General features: G+C 37.8%; 1 protein-coding gene across 4 annotated transcripts in view; it reads right to left on the reverse strand.

Moving 5' to 3' along the window:
- The window catches only part of MME (membrane metalloendopeptidase), a 116,112-nt gene that overhangs the window by 19,445 nt on the left and 77,703 nt on the right, over positions 1–18,964 (reverse strand). For all 4 annotated transcript variants that reach the window (XM_070374443.1, XM_005896718.3, XM_070374433.1 and 1 more), the window contains exon 17: positions 9,239–9,297. In XM_070374443.1, the coding sequence (XP_070230544.1) occupies positions 9,239–9,297 (59 nt within the window). The remainder of the gene's footprint in view (positions 1–9,238; positions 9,298–18,964) is intronic.

Here is an 18,964-nt window from a genome sequence, read left to right on the forward strand (position 1 = left end):
TGATTTATAATTACAACTGACTGTATAACATCCGTTAAGATTGTTTTCATGCTATAAGGAATTTAGAGCAAGGGAAAATTATCATCTCATTCAGAAGGTCTTTCCACTGCAAATATTTGGGAGAAACAGTTAATAACAGAAGTATTGTTTTTACCATGTCTAACAGTTTATCCATCTACAATAGCTTAGTAAATAAACAGAGACAATCAAAAGTACCCCCTAATCACATAACCTTTTTAAATTTTCATCAAGGCATGTGACTATTTATTTATTTATGGTTGTTTAGTCCTTCGTTTTTCATGTCTTCCTCAAAGCACCTCAAGTATTAGCTCTTTGAGAGCATAGATTTGTTTGCACATACATGTATTTGTTTATTTGTTTTTGAGTCCATTTGAATTTTTAATTATCTCTAGCACTTTAAATTGGATAGTGCCTGGAACATAACAGGTACTCAGGAAATGTGCTGAATAAATCAATAACTGATGAATGAATGAGTGAATTTTGTACAGTGTCCTAAAGACTTGTAAGTAAATGAATTGTGATTTTTATATCTACCCTGACATCTGTCTTAACTAGCTAATTTTCTATACTTAGACATTTCATACTGTTTAAATTTCATGTGTCACACATCTAACTCCTCATTTCCCTTCTAAACCATCTGAGTTTATTATTTCTGCTAATAGCATGTGAAGAGTCTCGATCACCCAAAGTGAACATTTTTCTGTTTATCTTTCATGTCTCCTTTCTTTCTACAAAGTCCCTATATGATCTAGTATGGAAAACATCAGGTCCTGTGCCTTCTTTCCAGAAGCATTTCTTCTGTTTATCTCCTCCTATCAGTCCTACTGGCCACCTTCTGAGTTCATGCTCTCATTTCTTACCTGAAGAATTACTTAATTTCCTAATTGGCTTTCTTAGATCTTCTTACTTCCAGTCTCCCCCAACTTCAGTCTATCCTAAATCTACTCTATCCTGCCTGCCAATTAAAGTGCCACTGTGGTCATTATCACTATCCTGCTAAAACACCTTGGATGGCTTATCATTGTTTCCTAACTAAAGACAGCATATTCTTCCTGGCCTTTGTCTCTATGGTGTTCTACTTCTCCACCTCCCCTATGCCCTTCCCTTCCCTCATAACATTCATAGTTTTGAGATTTTATCTTTCACATTGTAAAATTCTAGTATCCACTGAAGTATTATGTTCTGTAAGCAAAAATAAAAAATCATTAGTATCAACATCTGCTACATGTAAAGGCCTGGGCTATTGCTGCATGGAACATTAACAGCACAAAACAAAGGCGCTTATTTTAAGAAATATAAGACCTAGTTAATACAGAGTAGCAAACGTTGTTTTGTGTCATTCAGCTGGTGTGTGAGTATGACCTTAACTTGTAAGTGTTTCAGGGATAAATACGAGCTATTTACAGAGGAGACTTTAAAATATACACTGGGCAATTTAAGTGCTCGTTAGATCTTTAAAAAATATCTGGAAAGTTGTCTTAACAATCAAAATGACTAAGTTAAAAAAAACACACAAAATTTTTGTCCTTGGAGAATTCTGATGAACATTATACGTCACGTGTAGCTGCCTGAGCTATCAACGGTGCCAAGAAATTATTTTTAGCTTGAAGTATAAAAATTATGTGCAGTACTTTATTAACTTAAAGTGAGGACTATCTCCCACACTATGTACTTTGATTAAAATCCATCCGTTATATAAAATGCTCTTATGAAACACACTATTAAGACTAAACATTAACTATAAAGATCCTGCTGCTTTAATTATACCCTGATATACATTTTTCAGGCAAGTGATAAGATTTTTATGGCTCATATTAAATACTAGTCTTCAAGTTCAACTTTGCAAATCACGATTTCTCCTTTTACTCCGTCAGCTAAATATTTATGAGGATTTTACTGATTAGTCTTATCGTTGTTACTAGTAGACATCACAACTGTTGATAATTACCAACTGCTTAGTTGTGCATTTTTTATGTTCATGACTGTCAACAAGTTAGTTAGTTAAATACACCATTGTTCCATGAAACAAAAGACAGTGTTTCTCCTCACGCCTATCCCCTCACTTCCCTGGTTTATTTTGTCAAGGCTGCAAGCAACTCAATTTTAGAATCTTTGATATAAAGCTCAAGAGTGCAATCAGATAAAATCAATTTTGGTGGAAAAGTTAAACATTGTTTTTATATTAAATGAAATAGCAACCTGTTTGGAAAAATTTACTCTTAATTCTCAAGTCTGAAAATAAGAATCCTAATGACACCACTCTTATGGCAGAAAGTGAAGAGGAACTAAAGAGCTTCTTGTTGAAAGTGAAAGAAGAGAGTGAAAAAGTTGGCTTAAAGCTCAACATTCAGAAAACGAAGATCATGGCATCTGGTCCCACCACTTCAGGGGAAATAGATGGGGAAACAGTGGAAACAGTGTCAGACTTTATTTTTGGGGGGCTCCAAAATCACTGCAGATGGTGATTACAGCCATGAAATTAAAAAAGACACTCCTTGGAAGGAAAGTTATGACCAACCTAGATAGCATATTCAAAAGCAGAGACATTACTTTGCCAACAAAGGTCCGTCTAGTCAAGGCTATGGTTTTTCCAGTAGTCATGTACGGATGTGAGAGTTGGGCTGTGAAGAAAGCTGAGCACCAAAGAATTGATGCTTTTGAACTGTGGTGTTGGAGAAGACTCTCGAGAGTCCCTTGGACTGCAAGGAGATCCAACCAGTCCATTCTAAAGGAGATCAGTCCTGGGAGTTCATTGGAAGGACTGATGCTAAAGCTGCAACTCCAGTACTTTGGCCACCTCATGCAGAGTTGACTCGTTGGAAAAGACCCTGATGCTGGGAGGGATTGGGGGCAGGAGGAGAAGGGGACGACAGGGAATGAGATGGCTGAATGGCATCACCGACTCGACGGACATGAGTTTGAGTAAACTCCAGCAGTTGGTGATGGACAGGAAGGCCTGGTGTGCTGCGATTCATGGGGTCGCAAAGAGTCGGACTGAACTGAGCTGAAGGATGAGTAAGACAATTTTACAAAGTTTAATTATGTCAAGGTAGTCATAGATCACCCAGGCTGAATATACTCTAAATTACTTATAAATTACCTAAAATTGGAAAAGAATTTTGTTGTTATTGAAAAAGGAGAATGCAGCAGTATTAAGACTTCTCAAATGACTTATCATTTCCTTGGATAAGACTTGAAAGTTTAATAAGATGATTGGATACTGCCTGAAACTTACAGAGAAACACTTAACAAAACATTCAAGTGCAGCTTTTCTAATAACATGAAAGGTCCCTAAAGCTCTATGGTACAATTACATAAGGAAGAGGAACAAGTGAATTTACTGCTTTCAGCATGTCTTCCTGTCCTGAAAGTTGACTTTTTGTTTTTGAGAAGGGGCAAGGGTAATGGCACCCCACTCCAGTACTCTTTTGCCTGGAAAATCCCATGGACAGAGGAGCCTGGTAGGCTGCAGTCCATGGGGTCGCGAAGAGTCGGACATGACTGAGCGACTTCACCTTCACTTTTCACTTTCATGCATTGGAGAAGGAAATGGCAACCCACTCCAGTGTTCTTGCCTGGAGAATCCCAGGGACAGGGAGCCTGGTGGGCTGCCGTCTATGGGGTCGCACAGAGTCGGACACGACTGACGCGACTTAGCAGCAGCAAGTGTGCATAAAAATTGGAATGTAGCCTACATGTGTGAGTTATGACAAAAAGTGGTCATAACTTTTTGACCACTTTTAGCCTACATGTGTGAGTTATGACAAAAAGTGGTCATAACTTTTTTCTACTTTTTAAAAAGTAGAAATTTTTTAAAAGTAGAAATTATTAATATGGATAACTCCCTATATAATGATAAAACAAGTTCTTTTTTCACCATAACATAAAAAGATCAATCCTGCAAGAAATTGCATGTGATATAGTTTAAGGGATTTGTGTGAAGGTGGGGGGGTCATTTATGAGACATGTTATTCTATACCAGTTCTAATTCTGTGATGCACATGATATCAAATCCATTAAGAGAGTTGCAAAAGCTGTATATCTAGGTATGGATGGACATGGATAGGCATACAAATACACTTTTATGAAGAAGAAAGTGAGAGATCAGGATCTTCAATTGTTTTTAGTTAAGACAATCCCCATTTTGGAGATTTAAATGAATTGTCAAGGAGAAAATGTACGCGTCAAAGCGTTCTCATGCATGACACTTTCCCTTTCTCTGAACTGCTGTTATTAGCAGATAAGCATATGAAAAGAGGTTAGCAATTTTTCAGATTTCTTATTTCCATCAGAGGAATTTATATTAAGCATCTTTAAGAGGTCTTTCTTATACATTAAGAATGCTTATTACAGCCAATTCTTGATTATTCAGATGATAATTGTCTGCTTTGTGAGATGTCAGGCCACTTTTAACTTCTTTTTCCTTTTGCTGTAGCTTGTTTGGTTTAAGGGTATTAAATTCAAAATGAGAACATACCCAGGTCTTCTCTGCTCAGGGAATCTCTGAGGGAGACCAATTTTGAGCCAGCTTCAGGAACAAGGGGTAATTTAGAGACAAACGAAGTCTGTCTTGACCTGCCCTAGAGGACTGAGAGGATGAACATGCCAGAGTGGTCTTCTTGGGAATGCTTCAGCACTAGGTCTGATAGGATACTGAGCTGGATTAATAGAAAGCAGTATCCTTTAGTCTGCCCTAATGCACAATTGAAGTTGAGGCTGCCTCACTTTGCCTTGGGAATCCTTTAAAAGTCAATTATCCTATTTAGTTTAAGTCTTGAATGAATGAGAGGCTTCCTAGGTAGCTCAATAGTAAAGAATCCACCTGCCAAGCAGGAGATGTGGGTTCAATCCCTGGGTTGGGAAGATCCCCTGGAGAAGGAAATGGCAACCCACTCCAGTATTCTTGCCTGGAGAATCCCATGGACAAAGGGGCCTGGCAGGTTATAGTCCATGGGGTTGCAAAGGGTTGGACGTGACTTAGTGACTAAACAGCAGCAGCAGCAGAATGAACTAGACTTTACACCGACAGAACTACTGAACATCAAAGAGGTCTTCAAAGTAAAGACTCTCCAGAGAAAAAGCAAAGGTCTTTAATGATAAAGAGTTTCCCTTGTGGCTCAGATGGTAAAGAATCTGCCTATAAGGCAGAAGAACTGGGTTCGATCTCTGGGTCAGGAAAATCCCCTAGAAAAGGGAATAGCTACCTACTCCAGTACTCTTGCCTAGAGAATTCCATGGAAAGAGGAGCCTGGCAGGCTACAGTCCATGTGGTCACAAACAGTTGGACGCGACTGAGCAACTTTCAGGAAAAGATCTGAATGGTTTCTAGGAATACTTTACAAAGGACAGACTGCATGGGTTCTCAGTTGATAATTAAACAGGCTCTGACCTAGTTTCAGGTAATCATTTTACTAGCTGGGAGATGTATCAGACTAGTTTTAAAAGCAATGTTAAGAAGTATCATCAAACTTTACCTTCCCACTTGATTTTTGACTACACTTAGAAATGAAGGGCTAGACTGAACAAACCTGGAGAAGCTGGCTATACTGTTGAGAATACTTCCACTGAAGTACTAAATCAGTTGGTTGTCTTTCTTCATACTAAAATCCTTGGGGCAGGGGGAAATGTATCTATTTGTAAGATACTTAAGAGAGAGCTTCAAGATGACAAGGTATTCCCAGGAAGAGAAAAAATATATCTTTGGTTTATTAAGCCATTGCATTATTCATAGTGTTATTCACCCAGGTATTAATTTCTTTTTTTTTATTTTATTTTAATTTTAAACTTTACATAATTGTATTAGTTTTGCCAAATATCAAAATGAATCTGCCACAGGTATACATGTGTTCCCCATCCTGAACCCTCCTCCCTCCCCATACCATCCCTCTGGGTCATCCCAGTGCACTAGCCCCAAGCATCCAGTATCGTGCATCGAACCTGGACTGGCATCTCATTTCATACATGATATTTTACATGTTTCAATGCCATTCTCCCAAATCTTCCCACCCTCTCCCTCTCCCATAGAGTCCATAAGACTGTTCTATACATCAGTGTCTCTTTTGCTGTCTCGTACACAGGGTTATTGTTACCATCTTTCTAAATTCCATATATATGCATTAATATACTGTATTGGTGTTTTTCCTTCTGGCTTACTTAACTCTGTATAATAGGCTCCAGTTTCATCCATCTCATTAGAACTGATTCAAATGTTTTCTTTTTAATGGCTGAGTAATACTCCATTGTGTATATGTACCACTGCTTTCTTATCCATTCATCTGCTGATGGACATCTAGGTTGCTTCCATGTCCTGGCTATTATAAACAGTGCTGCGATGAACATTGGGGTACATGTGTCTCTTTCCCTTCTGGTTTCCTCAGTGTGTATGCCCAGCAGTGGGATTGCTGGATCATAAGGCAGTTCTATTTCCAGTTTTTTAAGGAATCTCCACACTGTTCTCCATAGTGGCTGTACTAGTTTGCTTTCCCACCAAAAGTGTAGGAGGGTTCCCTTTTCTCCACACCCTCTCCAGCATTTATTGCTTGTAGACTTTTGGATCATAGCCATTCTGACTGGCGTGAAATGGTACCTCATAGTGGTTTTGATTTGCATTTCTCTGATAATGAGTGATGTTGAGCATCTTTTCATGTGTTTGTTAGCAATCTGTATGTCTTCTTTGGAGAAGAAGAGCTAACACCTATCCTGCTCAAACTCTTCCAGAAAATTGCAGAGGAAGGTAAACTTCCAAACTCATTCTATGAGGCCACCATCACCCTAATACCAAAACCTGACAAAGATCCCACAAAAAAAGAAAACTACAGGCCAATATCACTGATGAACATAGATGCAAAAATCCTTAACAAAATTCTAGCAATCAAAATCCAACAACACATTAAAAAGATCATACACCATGACCAAGTGGGCTTTATCCCAGGGATGCAAGGATTCTTCAATATCCATAAATCAATCAATGTAATACACCACATTAACAAATTGAAAAATAAAAACCATATGATTATCTCAATAGATGCAGAGAAAGCCTTTGACAAAATTCAACACCCATTTATGATAAAAACTCTCCAGAAAGCAGGAATAGAAAGAACATACCTCAACATAATAAAAGCTATATATGACAAACCCACAGCAAACATTATCCTCAATGGTGAAAAATTGAAAGCATTTCCTCTAAAGTCAGGAACAAGACAAGGGTGCCCACTTTCACCTTTACTATTCAACATAGTTTTGGTAGTTTTGGCCACAGCAATCAGAGCAGAAAAAGAAATAAAAGGAATCCAAATTGGAAAAGAAGAAGTAAAACTCTCACTATTTGCAGATGACATGATCCTCTACATAGAAAACCCTAAAGACTCCACCAGAAAATTACTAGAGCTAATCAATGACTATAGTAAAGTTGCAGGATGTAAAATCAACACACAGAAATCCCTTGCATTCCTATACACTAACAATGAGAAAACAGAAAGAGAAATTAAGGAAACAATTCCATTCACCATTGCAACGGAAAGAATAAAATACTTAGGAATATATCTACCTAAAGAAACTAAAGACCTATATAGAAAAGTATAAAACACTGGTGAAAGAAATCAAAGAGGACACTAATAGATGGAGAAATATACCATGTTCATGGATTGGAAGAATCAATATAGTGAAAATGAGTATACTACGCAAAGCAATTTATAGATTCAATGCAATCCCTATCAAGCTACCAACGGTATTCTTCACAGAGCTAGAACAAATAATTTCACAATTTGTATGGAAATACAAAAAACCTCGAATAGCCAAAGCTATCTTGAGAAAGAAGAATGAAACTGGAGGAATCAACCTACCTGACTTCAGGCTCTATTACAAAGCCACAGTTATCAAGACAGTATGGTACTGGCACAAAGACAGAAATATAGATCAATGGAACAAAATAGAAAGCCCAGAGATAAATCCACGCACCTATGGACACCTTATCTTTGACAAAGGAGGCAAGAATATACAATGGATTAAAGACAATCTCTTTAACAAGTGGTGCTGGGAAAACTGGTCAACCACTTGTAAAAGAATGAAACTAGAACACTTTCTAACACCATACACAAAAATAAACTCAAAATGGATTAAAGATCTAAACATAAGACCAGAAACTATAAAACTCCTAGAGGAGAACATAGGCAAAACACTCTCTGACATACATCACAGCAGGATCCTCCATGACCCACCTCCCAGAATATTGGAAATAAAAGCAAAAATAAACACATGTGACCTAATTAAACTTAAAAGCTTCTGCACAACAAATGAAACTATTAGCAAGGTGAAAAGGCAGCCTTCAGAATGGGAGAAAATATTAGCAAATGAAGCAACAGACAAACAACTAATCTCAAAAATATACAAGCAACTCCTACAGCTCAACTCCAGAAAAATAAATGACCCAATCAAAAACTGGGCCAAAGAACTAAATAGACATTTCTCCAAAGAGGTATTAATTTCTATGCTTATTTATGTGATATTACTACTAGTGAACATAAATTTTGGGGGGGATCAAAAGTGGTTGCTGCTGCTGCTAAGTCACTTCAGTCGTGTCTGACTCTGTGCGACCCCATAGACGGCAGCCCACCAGGCTCCCCCGTCCCTGGGATTCTCCAGGCAAGAACACTGGAGTGGGTTGCCATTTGTGGTTAAGTAAACACAATTCCACATGGTTCAACCTAGTAAAACCGACTTTGCAACTTTCTGAGCTTCTCTCTTGGAACCTTCTAGGAAAAAACAATGATACAGAGCAGGATCATCTCTACCAATGCCTGCATACAGAATTGAGAAAAAAATTGGATTTCTGAAACTTTGGTTCTTGAAACTTAAACCACTTAAGATGCTGATGCTTAGAAAGTCCTAAAGTTAGTATAACTTTATGGAGATATAAGGGAATTTTTTTAAAAAGCAGTTTGAAATAAAAGTACTTAACAATAAGATAAACCACTTAGCTATAAATGAGAATGTTATAAAAGAAACAAAACCACTTAATGTGACTTATACTGATTTAAATTTTGCTATTATAGTGAAAAGAGGTACATGGATACATTTATTTCCAAGGAGGATATTCAATAAATCAGTAACTCAGCCTCAACATTGCTTTTATAGGGAATATAATAAATTGGTCATGCAAAGCACTAAAGCGTGGGACCAACAGAGAAATATTATACAGTTATTTAAGAACAGACCTTACCTATCTGATTTCTGCCTGACGAGTAAAATGCATTGACTACAGCTGCTCCGCTTATCCACCTATAGAAAACATAAGAACTTGTTACAAAAGATACTAAATTATCTGATTCAATCTGTTCACAACCATAAAAGCATTACCACTATTCCAAGATGAATTTTAATTTTCTGTTTGAAATATGATCAACAAATTAAAATTAATTCACTAGATGAGAGCATTCATTTAAAAATATTTCCACTTCTTGAAAAATGAGTGTACACAGGTCTGCAATCTGTTATTTAATTTGCATACATTTTTAATGATGGCATCTCACAGTGCAAAACCCATTCTAACACATCTCTTTGGAAACTGCAATGGATTAAAATTATATTGAAATTTATTTAGTTCTGTGTTCCTGATACTAGGTGACTATGCCAACAATTCTGGAACAGTTGACAAAATATAGAAATAATGCTAAAATTTCAATTCAGCAGATTTCAGGTTGCTAAAAAGTACATTTAAACTTTTTAAATTCTTGGTTTACAAAGAGCCTCTTTGGGGACTAAGAGATCCCCTTGACAGGTATTTAGCTTTGTGTAGTGTGCCTACTCTGATTATTGTCACTTAAAATTTAAAAAAAAAAATATGACAGATAAGTGAGCAAAGGTATATTTTTGTATAATGACTGCAAAATGAAATCCAGGTGATTCTTAAATAAATCTGTCTGTCTGTATATGCCATGAATTAGGCTCTATATTGGACCTAGAGATTTTATAAAATACAATTCTTGACTTCAGAAGACCCTAGTTGAGGAAATGATAAAGAAGCATAAATAGCTTATACAAGAGTGAGTGAGAAAAAAACCAACAATCCAGTTCCCCAAACAACAATCTGAGAGCAGCAGTAAGGTAAAGGATGGAGCCAGTGTTCCCATGTCTTTCTGCTAAGATGTTATGAAGACTGCATATCAACAATCACTGTTAAGCACTTTTGTGCAACAGGAGTAATACTGTCTTCATAGGCTGTATTCTTATATACTCATTAATAGACACATATCCTTATATTGAAAGTGTCAATTTACTTGAATTCTGATACCTTCTTAAATGTCAGCACACATACACACACACACTCAAAACAACCATATATTGTTATCTAATGGCCGCATAGTTACCCCACTTTTAGGGCAACAATTCAAGTGAAAATTATTATCCTACTCATGAAACAAGTTTATAGTAATTAACACAATGAGGTTAAATCAGAACTGTTTCCAGACCCTGCTTTGCAAGGTAAGCAGTCCAAAGTCAGCTGCCCAAATCAGCATTTTAGTTAAATTTTCAGTAACTATTCTGGGATATCAGATGTAAGTCCTATTTTGATCTATTAAAAGTAACTCAGACAGGGTCACATATAACAACTGTTAGATAAATTCTAATTAAGCATGAGTTTTACCTCCAATAACAAGACTAAGACATTCATATGAAGGATATATGGCTTAAAAAAAATTCAGATAGAGTTTCTGTAGATAAAAAAAATTCAGATAGAATTTCTGGGAATTTTTCTTTAGGAAGAAAATAAGTTTGAAGATGGAGGGTTTGGGTTGGGGGATGGTCAATCAATGTGTTTCTTCTTTAGTTTGATTTTGTTGTTTCAAATAGAGAAAAACATTTTCAAACAGGATGGTATGACCAATATTTCAGTCCTCCCTAATTGCACCACAGCTGAGTCATCAATATTTTAATTTCTTGCAGGTTGATGATTATAAGCATACAATTTTATTTATTTTAATTAAACTTGACTTGCTTCCCACGTGCTTTGTAGTGACTCACAACAAAAACACGTATTTGTAAACCCAGGGATGTTAGACTAAAATCTTGATATCAGAAGCTACATAGGAAAAGTTGATTTTGTGTGGCCCAAAAGTATTATGAAAGAAAATATATAAATAAAACTCACGATCAGGAAAAATGATGCATTAGGACTATGTTTAAATAAATTCACACAGAACCACATGACTCACGTATGGTTCAAGGCTATCTGGCAGGAGCAGAAAATAGGAAACATGCTCACCCCACTCCTGAGCAGAAACACTGCTCCTTGTGGTGAGTTTAGAGGTATTTCTGATGTGTCATCAACATTCTGAAAGTGTAAGACAGCAAAACTTGCCACCCATAAAAAGTCTCTTTGGCATGAAGATAATTTTGAGATGAAAACAAATCTCCCGGAAGACTTAGGAAGAAACTTCGACCTGCCCCATGACTGCCTAAAAAAATTTAGATAGAGGAGACCTGTTCCTGAAAAAGAGCCATCACCAGAGGGATCTTCAGGGAATATGGACCAGATGTGGTGGGGCAACTATTCAGAGCCTAGAGATCAGAGTCCATTCTGTATCCCTTTGTGACAGCATGACGCACTGAATAAGCATTTCCCAAACATTTGATTTTCCATCTTCATGTGAATTGTCTTCCTCCCCTTTGAGGTCCCAAACCACTATTCTCAACATCCTCTTTTGTCTTTAGCTGAAGATGGTATTTAGGGTTAGGGGTTCAGCCTTGGCAAGTTACTCAGTTTTCCTGGGTCTCTCTTGTGTATACATGGTATTAAACCTTGATTTTTCTCCTGTTAATCTGTCTCATGTCAATTTAATTCATAGACCAGCCAGAAGATCCTGGAAGGGTTGAAGAAAATTTCTTCCTCCCTGATAATAGCCAACATAACAGATTTTATGCATAAATAGCTTATACCTATTAGAATTTCAATTGTTTAAAAATTACTTTAACATATTTCTAGGCCCCAGTTGTTCAGTTCTGAACTTCTGATTTAGTGATAATATACTCTGCATGGACATTAGTGGGTAATCACAGATAATATATACAAATTGTTGGTTTTGCACTCAGGCACAGTACTAATAATGAAACACAAAAGGTGCCAAGTCAACATGTTTTCTATTTTTAAATTAGTATATTAGAGAGGAATAAACTAGATACAGCAATCTGATGTTGCAGATAGCAACAGATCTCAAAAGTTGGACATAGATGAATGGAGTTTGTATTATCCATCTCATGTTTATTGCTTTTGTAAAAATAAATGTCCCACCTGTTGTTTTAATGATTTTTTTTTTCTGCTCTTCTGTTTAAAATTGTACTTTGATCAATGTTTGTAACTTCTTAGCAGGGAAAGTTTTACATATTAAAATGTCCACTGTGAATTACACCTTCAAGAAAATAGGTAGCTATTTATGACCACAGAACACTCACATAAAATTAGAATCATAGTGGTTAGTTTCACAGAGCACAAGTGTGTAGTGTTTGCCTTTTCTTCCCCGAGACCTTTCACAGTGCATCCTCAGGCCAACCCTGGGTAATTATCCAGATCCAAAAGCACAGGGCACTTTGTCCCTGGGAATGACCAGAACTTAAGGTACTGTAATTGGATCATTCATCTTAAAGTGATGATAGCAGTTACAGACTCAGTGTCTAATATTTGTGGTCAATCATGAAATATCTCACTATGTTACAGCAAAAGCTAAATTAAAGGACAAAGAATATAGTTTTTAAAGTAAATGGTGATATAACAAAAACTGTAAGATCTTCTGATTTGGATGCAGCCTCAGAGTTTCAGGAGAGGCTTTCGTTTATGGAAAACAGACAAATGTGACCCTGAACAGCAGCACAGAAAAGAGAAAATGCACAACTAACGAGAGAACCAAGTGTCCAGTAACAAAATGGATAGTGCAAGTTATCTGAAGATACCTTTAAAGTATGGAGGCCAGACACTAGCATCTCCTACAGCAGGTACTGGAGCTGAGAGAGAGTGCACATCACTCTGTTCTTTGACTTCTCTTCCTGCCTCCACTATGTGGCTGTAGAAGGATGGGTATGTGCAGTATAAAGTGAAGGGTGGGGAAGCAAGAGGTAAGCAAACTTTACTTTCCATTTCTGAGAAACAATTTTGTCAAGTAATCTTATTCTGGTTTGGGGGCATTTACATACAACAAACTGAACTAACAATGTAGTTGGGAAATATAACTGAAATCTCCTGGAGAGGCGGACCAGGTGCGTTTCTCCTCCACCTCTTAATTACCCTGAGGAACCTAAGTGATGATGAGATGAAAGCACAGGACACCGTTTTACCCAGGGCACTGAAAACAGAAGTCTACAGCCTGATCCTATAGCCTCTTGGATATAATAAACCCACTGGATTGCAAAGACGTATGGAATAAAACTTCTTTCACTTATTCATGTGTAACTTTAAAACAAACATCTTTAAACAACAAAATCATGAATGCTCCTTTCCCTGAAAACATTTAATTTCCCAGCATCTAGTGGCTTTGAAGCAATTCCTTTGAAATCAGCAGTATAATACAAAGGTTTTCTCTGTCTTCCTCAAATACTTCTGGAAAGGAGAATTCTCATTTGTAATGGTAATTACCACTGTAATTCTTTATATTTATTAATATCCCCTCAGCAGGACTTCAAAGTTTTCTATATATTTTCATTCATCTTTCAAACCACCCATATAAGATAGATGATACCTCAATTTTCATGTATAGAAACTAAGGTACATCATAGATCAAACTCTTTTTCCTAATTTATTTATAGAGTTAGTGATACAATTGGGAAAAGAATATATAAACTACTGAGAAATATGACACACTCATCTTCTAATCAATCCCCAACTTCTAACATGTCGATCTGCACCATGCATAAAATTTCATTACAAAAATCAATGCCATTTCCTTGCTAACCTCTTTAAAAATGAAGGTGTTCACATTTTTCATCTTTTTTAAAGATTTGTTTTATTTTTTGGCTATACTGTGCTTAGGATCTTAGTCCCCCGACCAGGGATCAAAACCATGGCCCCTGCATTGGAAGTGCAGAGTCTTAATCACTGGGAAGTCCCAGTGCTCATTTTTACATTACTTTATATTTAGGGCGGCCCCTACCCTAACAAGCTTTAGGATGCTGGCTTATACACCACCCTGAAGTCTCATCATGACCCAATCATAACGATGGCTACTGTTTAATGAACACCTAAGTTATGTGGCACAATACACAATACACAATGACCTCACAAAGCAAAAGTAAATGCTATTATCCTCAGTTTATAAAGGGACCATTGAGGCTCAGAGGTATCATGGTGGTTGTCTAACTTAACACAGTTAATAAGTGGCAGAGCAGGAATCTTAACTCATGGTTGCTCACTCTCTCTACCATCCACCTCAGCCCCCTGGTTCCAGAGTACAAGCTCTTTCCATTGCTGCATAAAGTACAATATTTTATACAAAGGCAAAAGCATAGTAGGACCAAAGAGCCTCAATAAATTGGTCCTTTAAGAGTAGTTAACAAGCACTCTGAGTGATTCACCTGATCCTCGGAGGTGAGAGCCAAGGTTCTTTCTCTAATAGCACAATAAGAGAATCAACTTCTCTTTCAACCAAAAAAAAAAAAACCAACCCCAAAATTATTGATTTTCTTCCTAGAAGTCATCAGTTGGTTGTGTATGGTTGTAAGTTGGCAACAAGACGCAATCGCTTTAGTCTTCAGTAACTCTATGTGTGTGTACATGCATGATGTGTGCACTCATGTGAGCAATGTCAAATTCAGAGAAATTCCCAATTTGGAACATATAGGGGTGGGTGGATTTTTTTCTGTTAGAATTTTCTTGTAGTATTTATTCTCCTGACTGAGAATAATCTTGTGATCTTTCAGGAAAGAATTGAAAGCTCTTACATCCTATATACCCCTTAGCAAGGACATAACATTACAAGTCTATTGTCTGTCTAGCTCATGAAATAGTGACTCCATGAAGGCCGCAATGTTTCATGTTTTGTCCTTTTTCTAAATTATGGCAATAACACTTACCACGAGATCTACCCATTTAATATATTTTAAGTATCTAGTACATTATGGTTGACACTAGGCACAATGCTGTAACTTACTCATTTTGCTTAACTGGAAATTTTTTGCCTGTTGATTAATAACTTCTCATTTCCCTCTTCCCCCAATGATTCCCTCCTTTGATTTTATGAAATTTGACTATTTTAGAAACCTCATATAAGTGGAATCAGGCAGTACTTATCTTTCTGGGCTTATTTCAATTAGCACATTTTCTTAAGTTCGTCAACGCATACTGCATAATTTCCTTCTTTTTAGATACTGAGTAGTGTTCCACTGTATACACAGATATTTTTTTTCCAACCATTCATCTGTTGAGGGAAAGAGGCTGCCTCCACATCTTAGCTATTGTGAATGGTGCTGCTATGAACACGGGACTGCTAATATCTCTGAGATCCTGAGTTCAACTAGTTTGGCTATAGGCCCAGAATTGCTGGGTCTTATGACAGTTCTATTTCTAACTTTTTAAGGAATGTCTATGTTGTTTTCCATAACTTTTGCACCCTTTTGCATTCCCACCAATTGTGTTCCAATTTCTCCACATCCTTGCCAATACTTGTTGTCTTTTTATTTATTTTTTTAACAATATGTCATCCTGACAGGAGTGATGTGATATCTCACTAGGGTTTTGATTTGCATTTCCTTGATGATTAGGTTTCCCAGGTAGCACTAGTGGTAAAGAAACCACCTGCTAATGCAGGTAGACACAAGAGATGCAGGTTTGACCCTTTGACGGGTGGGAAGATACCTTGGACGAGGGCACACCAACCCACTCCAGTATTCTTGCCTGGAGAATTTCATGGACAGAGGAGCCTGGTAGGCTATGGTCCATTGGGTCACAGAGCGGACATGGCTGAAGTGACTTAGCACACATGCATGATGATTAGTGATGTTGAGCATCTTTCCATCTACCTGGTGGCCATTTGTACGTCTTTGGAGAAATGTCTATCCAAATCCTTGTGTGCACGCTCAGTTGCTAAGTCGCGTCTGACTCTTAGTGACCCAATGGACTGTAGCGCACCAGGCTCCTCTGTTCATGGGTCATTTTAAATTGGTTATTAGGGTATTTTTTTTTCTGCTACTGAATTATAGGAGTGCCTTATATATATTGGAGATTAATCTGTTACCAGATATGTGATTGGTAAATACTTTCTCCCATTCCTTAAGATCAGATGAGATCAGTTGCTCAGTCATGTCCGACTCTTTGCGACCCCATGAATTGCAGCATGCCAGGCCTCCCTGTCCATCACCAACTCCTGGAGTTCACTGAGACTCACGTCCATCGAGTCAGTGATGCCATCCAGCCATCTCATCCTCTGTCGTCCCCTTCTCCTCTTGCCCCCAATCCCTCCCAGCATCAGAGTCTTTTCCAATGAGTCAACTCTTCCCATGAAGTGGCCAAAGTACTGGAGTTTCAGCTTTAGCATCATTCCTTCCAAAGAAATCCCAGGGCTGATCTCCTTCAGAATGGACTGCTTGGATCTCCTTGCAGTTCAAGGGACTCTCAAGAGTCTTCTCCAACACCACACTTCAAAAGCATCAATTCTTCAGCACTCAGACTTCTTCACAGTCCAACTCTCACATCCATACATGACCACAGGAAAAACCATAGCCTTGACTAGATGGACCTTTGTTGGCAAAGTAATGTCTCTGCTTTTGAATATGCTATCTAGGTTGGTCATAACTTTCCTTCCAAGGAGTAAGCGTCTTTTAATTTCATGGCTGCAGTCACCATCTGTAGTGATTTTGGAGGCCCCCCAAAATAAAATCTGACACTGTTTCCACTGTTTCCCCATTTTTTTCACATGAAGTGGTGTGACCGGATGCCATGATCTTCATTTTCTGAATGTTGAGCTTTAAGCCAACTTTTTCACTCTCCACTTTCACTTTCATCAAGAGGCTTTTGAGTTCCTCTTCACTTTCTGCCATAAGGGTGGTATCATCTGCATATCTGAGGTGATTGATATTTCTCCCAGCAATCTTGATTCCAGCTTGTGTTTCTTCCAGTCCAGCGTTTCTCATGATGTACTCTCTATATAAGTAAATAAGCAGGGTGACAATATACAGCCTTGACGTACTCCTTTTCCTATTTGGAACCAGTCTGTTGTTCCATGTCCAGTTCTAACTGTTGCTTCCTGACCTGCATACAAATTTCTCAAGAGGCAGACCAGGTGGTCTGGTATTCCCATCTCTTTCAGAATTTTCCACAGTTTATTGTGATCCACACAGTCAAAGGCTTTGGCATAGTCAATAAAGCAGAAATAGATGCTTTTCTGGAACTCTCTTGCTTTTTCCATGATCCAGCAGATGTTGGCAATTTGATCTCTGGTTCTTCTGCCTTTTCTAAAACCAGCTTGAACATCAGGAAGTTCACGGTTCACATATTGCTGAAGCCTGGCTTGGAGAATTTTGAATTTACTAGCCTGTGAGATAAGTGCAATTGTGCGGTAGTTTGAGCATTCTTTGGCATTGCCTTTCATTGGGATTGGAATGAAAACTGACCTTTTCCAGTCCTGTGGCCACTGCTGAGTTTTCCAAATTTGCTGGCATATTGAGTGCAGTACTTTCACAGCATCATCTTTCAGGATTTGGAATAGCTCAACTGGAATTCCATCACCTCCACTAGCTTTGTTCGTAGTGATGCTTTCTAAGGCCCACTTGACTTCACATTCCAGGATGTCTGGCTCTAGGTCAGTGTCGATTCCTTAGAACCTTAAATTTTTTTTTTTTTTTTGCTGGGCAGAAGCTTTTAAATTCCAAGGAGTCCCACTCCCACTCATTTATTTTATGCTTAGTTCTTAAAGCATCTCTAGGGCTTAACACAATATTGAGAACATGAAAGGCATGCACACACATATAGGTCTTGGGATACCAATGAGTCCTTCAGGCCCCAAGAGTACTGACTCTTTTCAATCTGGAAGGGTGATGCCTGGTAAGCCTAGGTGAGGCACTGCTGCCCTGCAGACTGTGGAGAGTCATGACAACCAGAAGCCACGCACTATCTGGGCATTGTCCTCTCAAGAGGGCACACTGGTATCAAGTTCTAGACTTCTTCTGCAAAGCTCTTCAGTTTAAACCTTTAACTTATTAGCCTTCCTTCTCTATCTCTTCTTTCCCCTCTGAAACAAATCTTCCTTGGTGCTAATTAAAATGCAAAAAAATTTTTTTTCACTGATAAGATATATTTTGCTTATAATCCAAAAATGTGTTGAAAAATCACAGTCTGTTATCTTAATGGGAATCTAAATAGATGGAACTTAATATTTTAATCTATTATTATAGGTGTAGAACATGAGCACACCAAGGCAGATACTGCCACAGGAAATCAGAGTGACTTGTCCAGGTTTAGTCTGTTAGTCTTTCTGACTAAGTAGTGCTTGATGAGTCAAAGCCATCTGCTTTATGTATCTTCCCATACATCTACACCATGGAGAGTCACTTGTGTCCCAAGTCTCCAGCACTCTAAATGCCCACCCTGCATGAGTCTTATCAATTTTCCACCTCTGGGCCATCTCATTACTTCACAGAAATCCTCTATAGCTATTCTTTTGAAATTCAAGTTCAATGATACAAGACTTAATTAGAAGACTAAGTCTAGAAACATCCCTGAAGGGGAAATAGCAGAAGAGATACTTCAGAAAGAAGTGAGGTACATCCCTACCTTGTAAGAATATGGTCTTTCTCTCCTGGGTCACTTGTGGAAAAGCCAAGGACTAAAACATCTTGGCTCTTATCAAAACTTCACAGTAAGAGCCCAAAATTTTTAGTGCTGGAAAGAATCTTAGAGATGTTATAGGGTCTAAATCAACCTGCTCATTTCACAAATACCGAAACTTCAAGGCTTTTAAAAGGCTAC

This window comes from Bos mutus, chromosome 1 (assembly GCF_027580195.1).
Source record: "Bos mutus isolate GX-2022 chromosome 1, NWIPB_WYAK_1.1, whole genome shotgun sequence".
NCBI classification, from domain to species: domain Eukaryota; kingdom Metazoa; phylum Chordata; class Mammalia; order Artiodactyla; family Bovidae; genus Bos; species Bos mutus.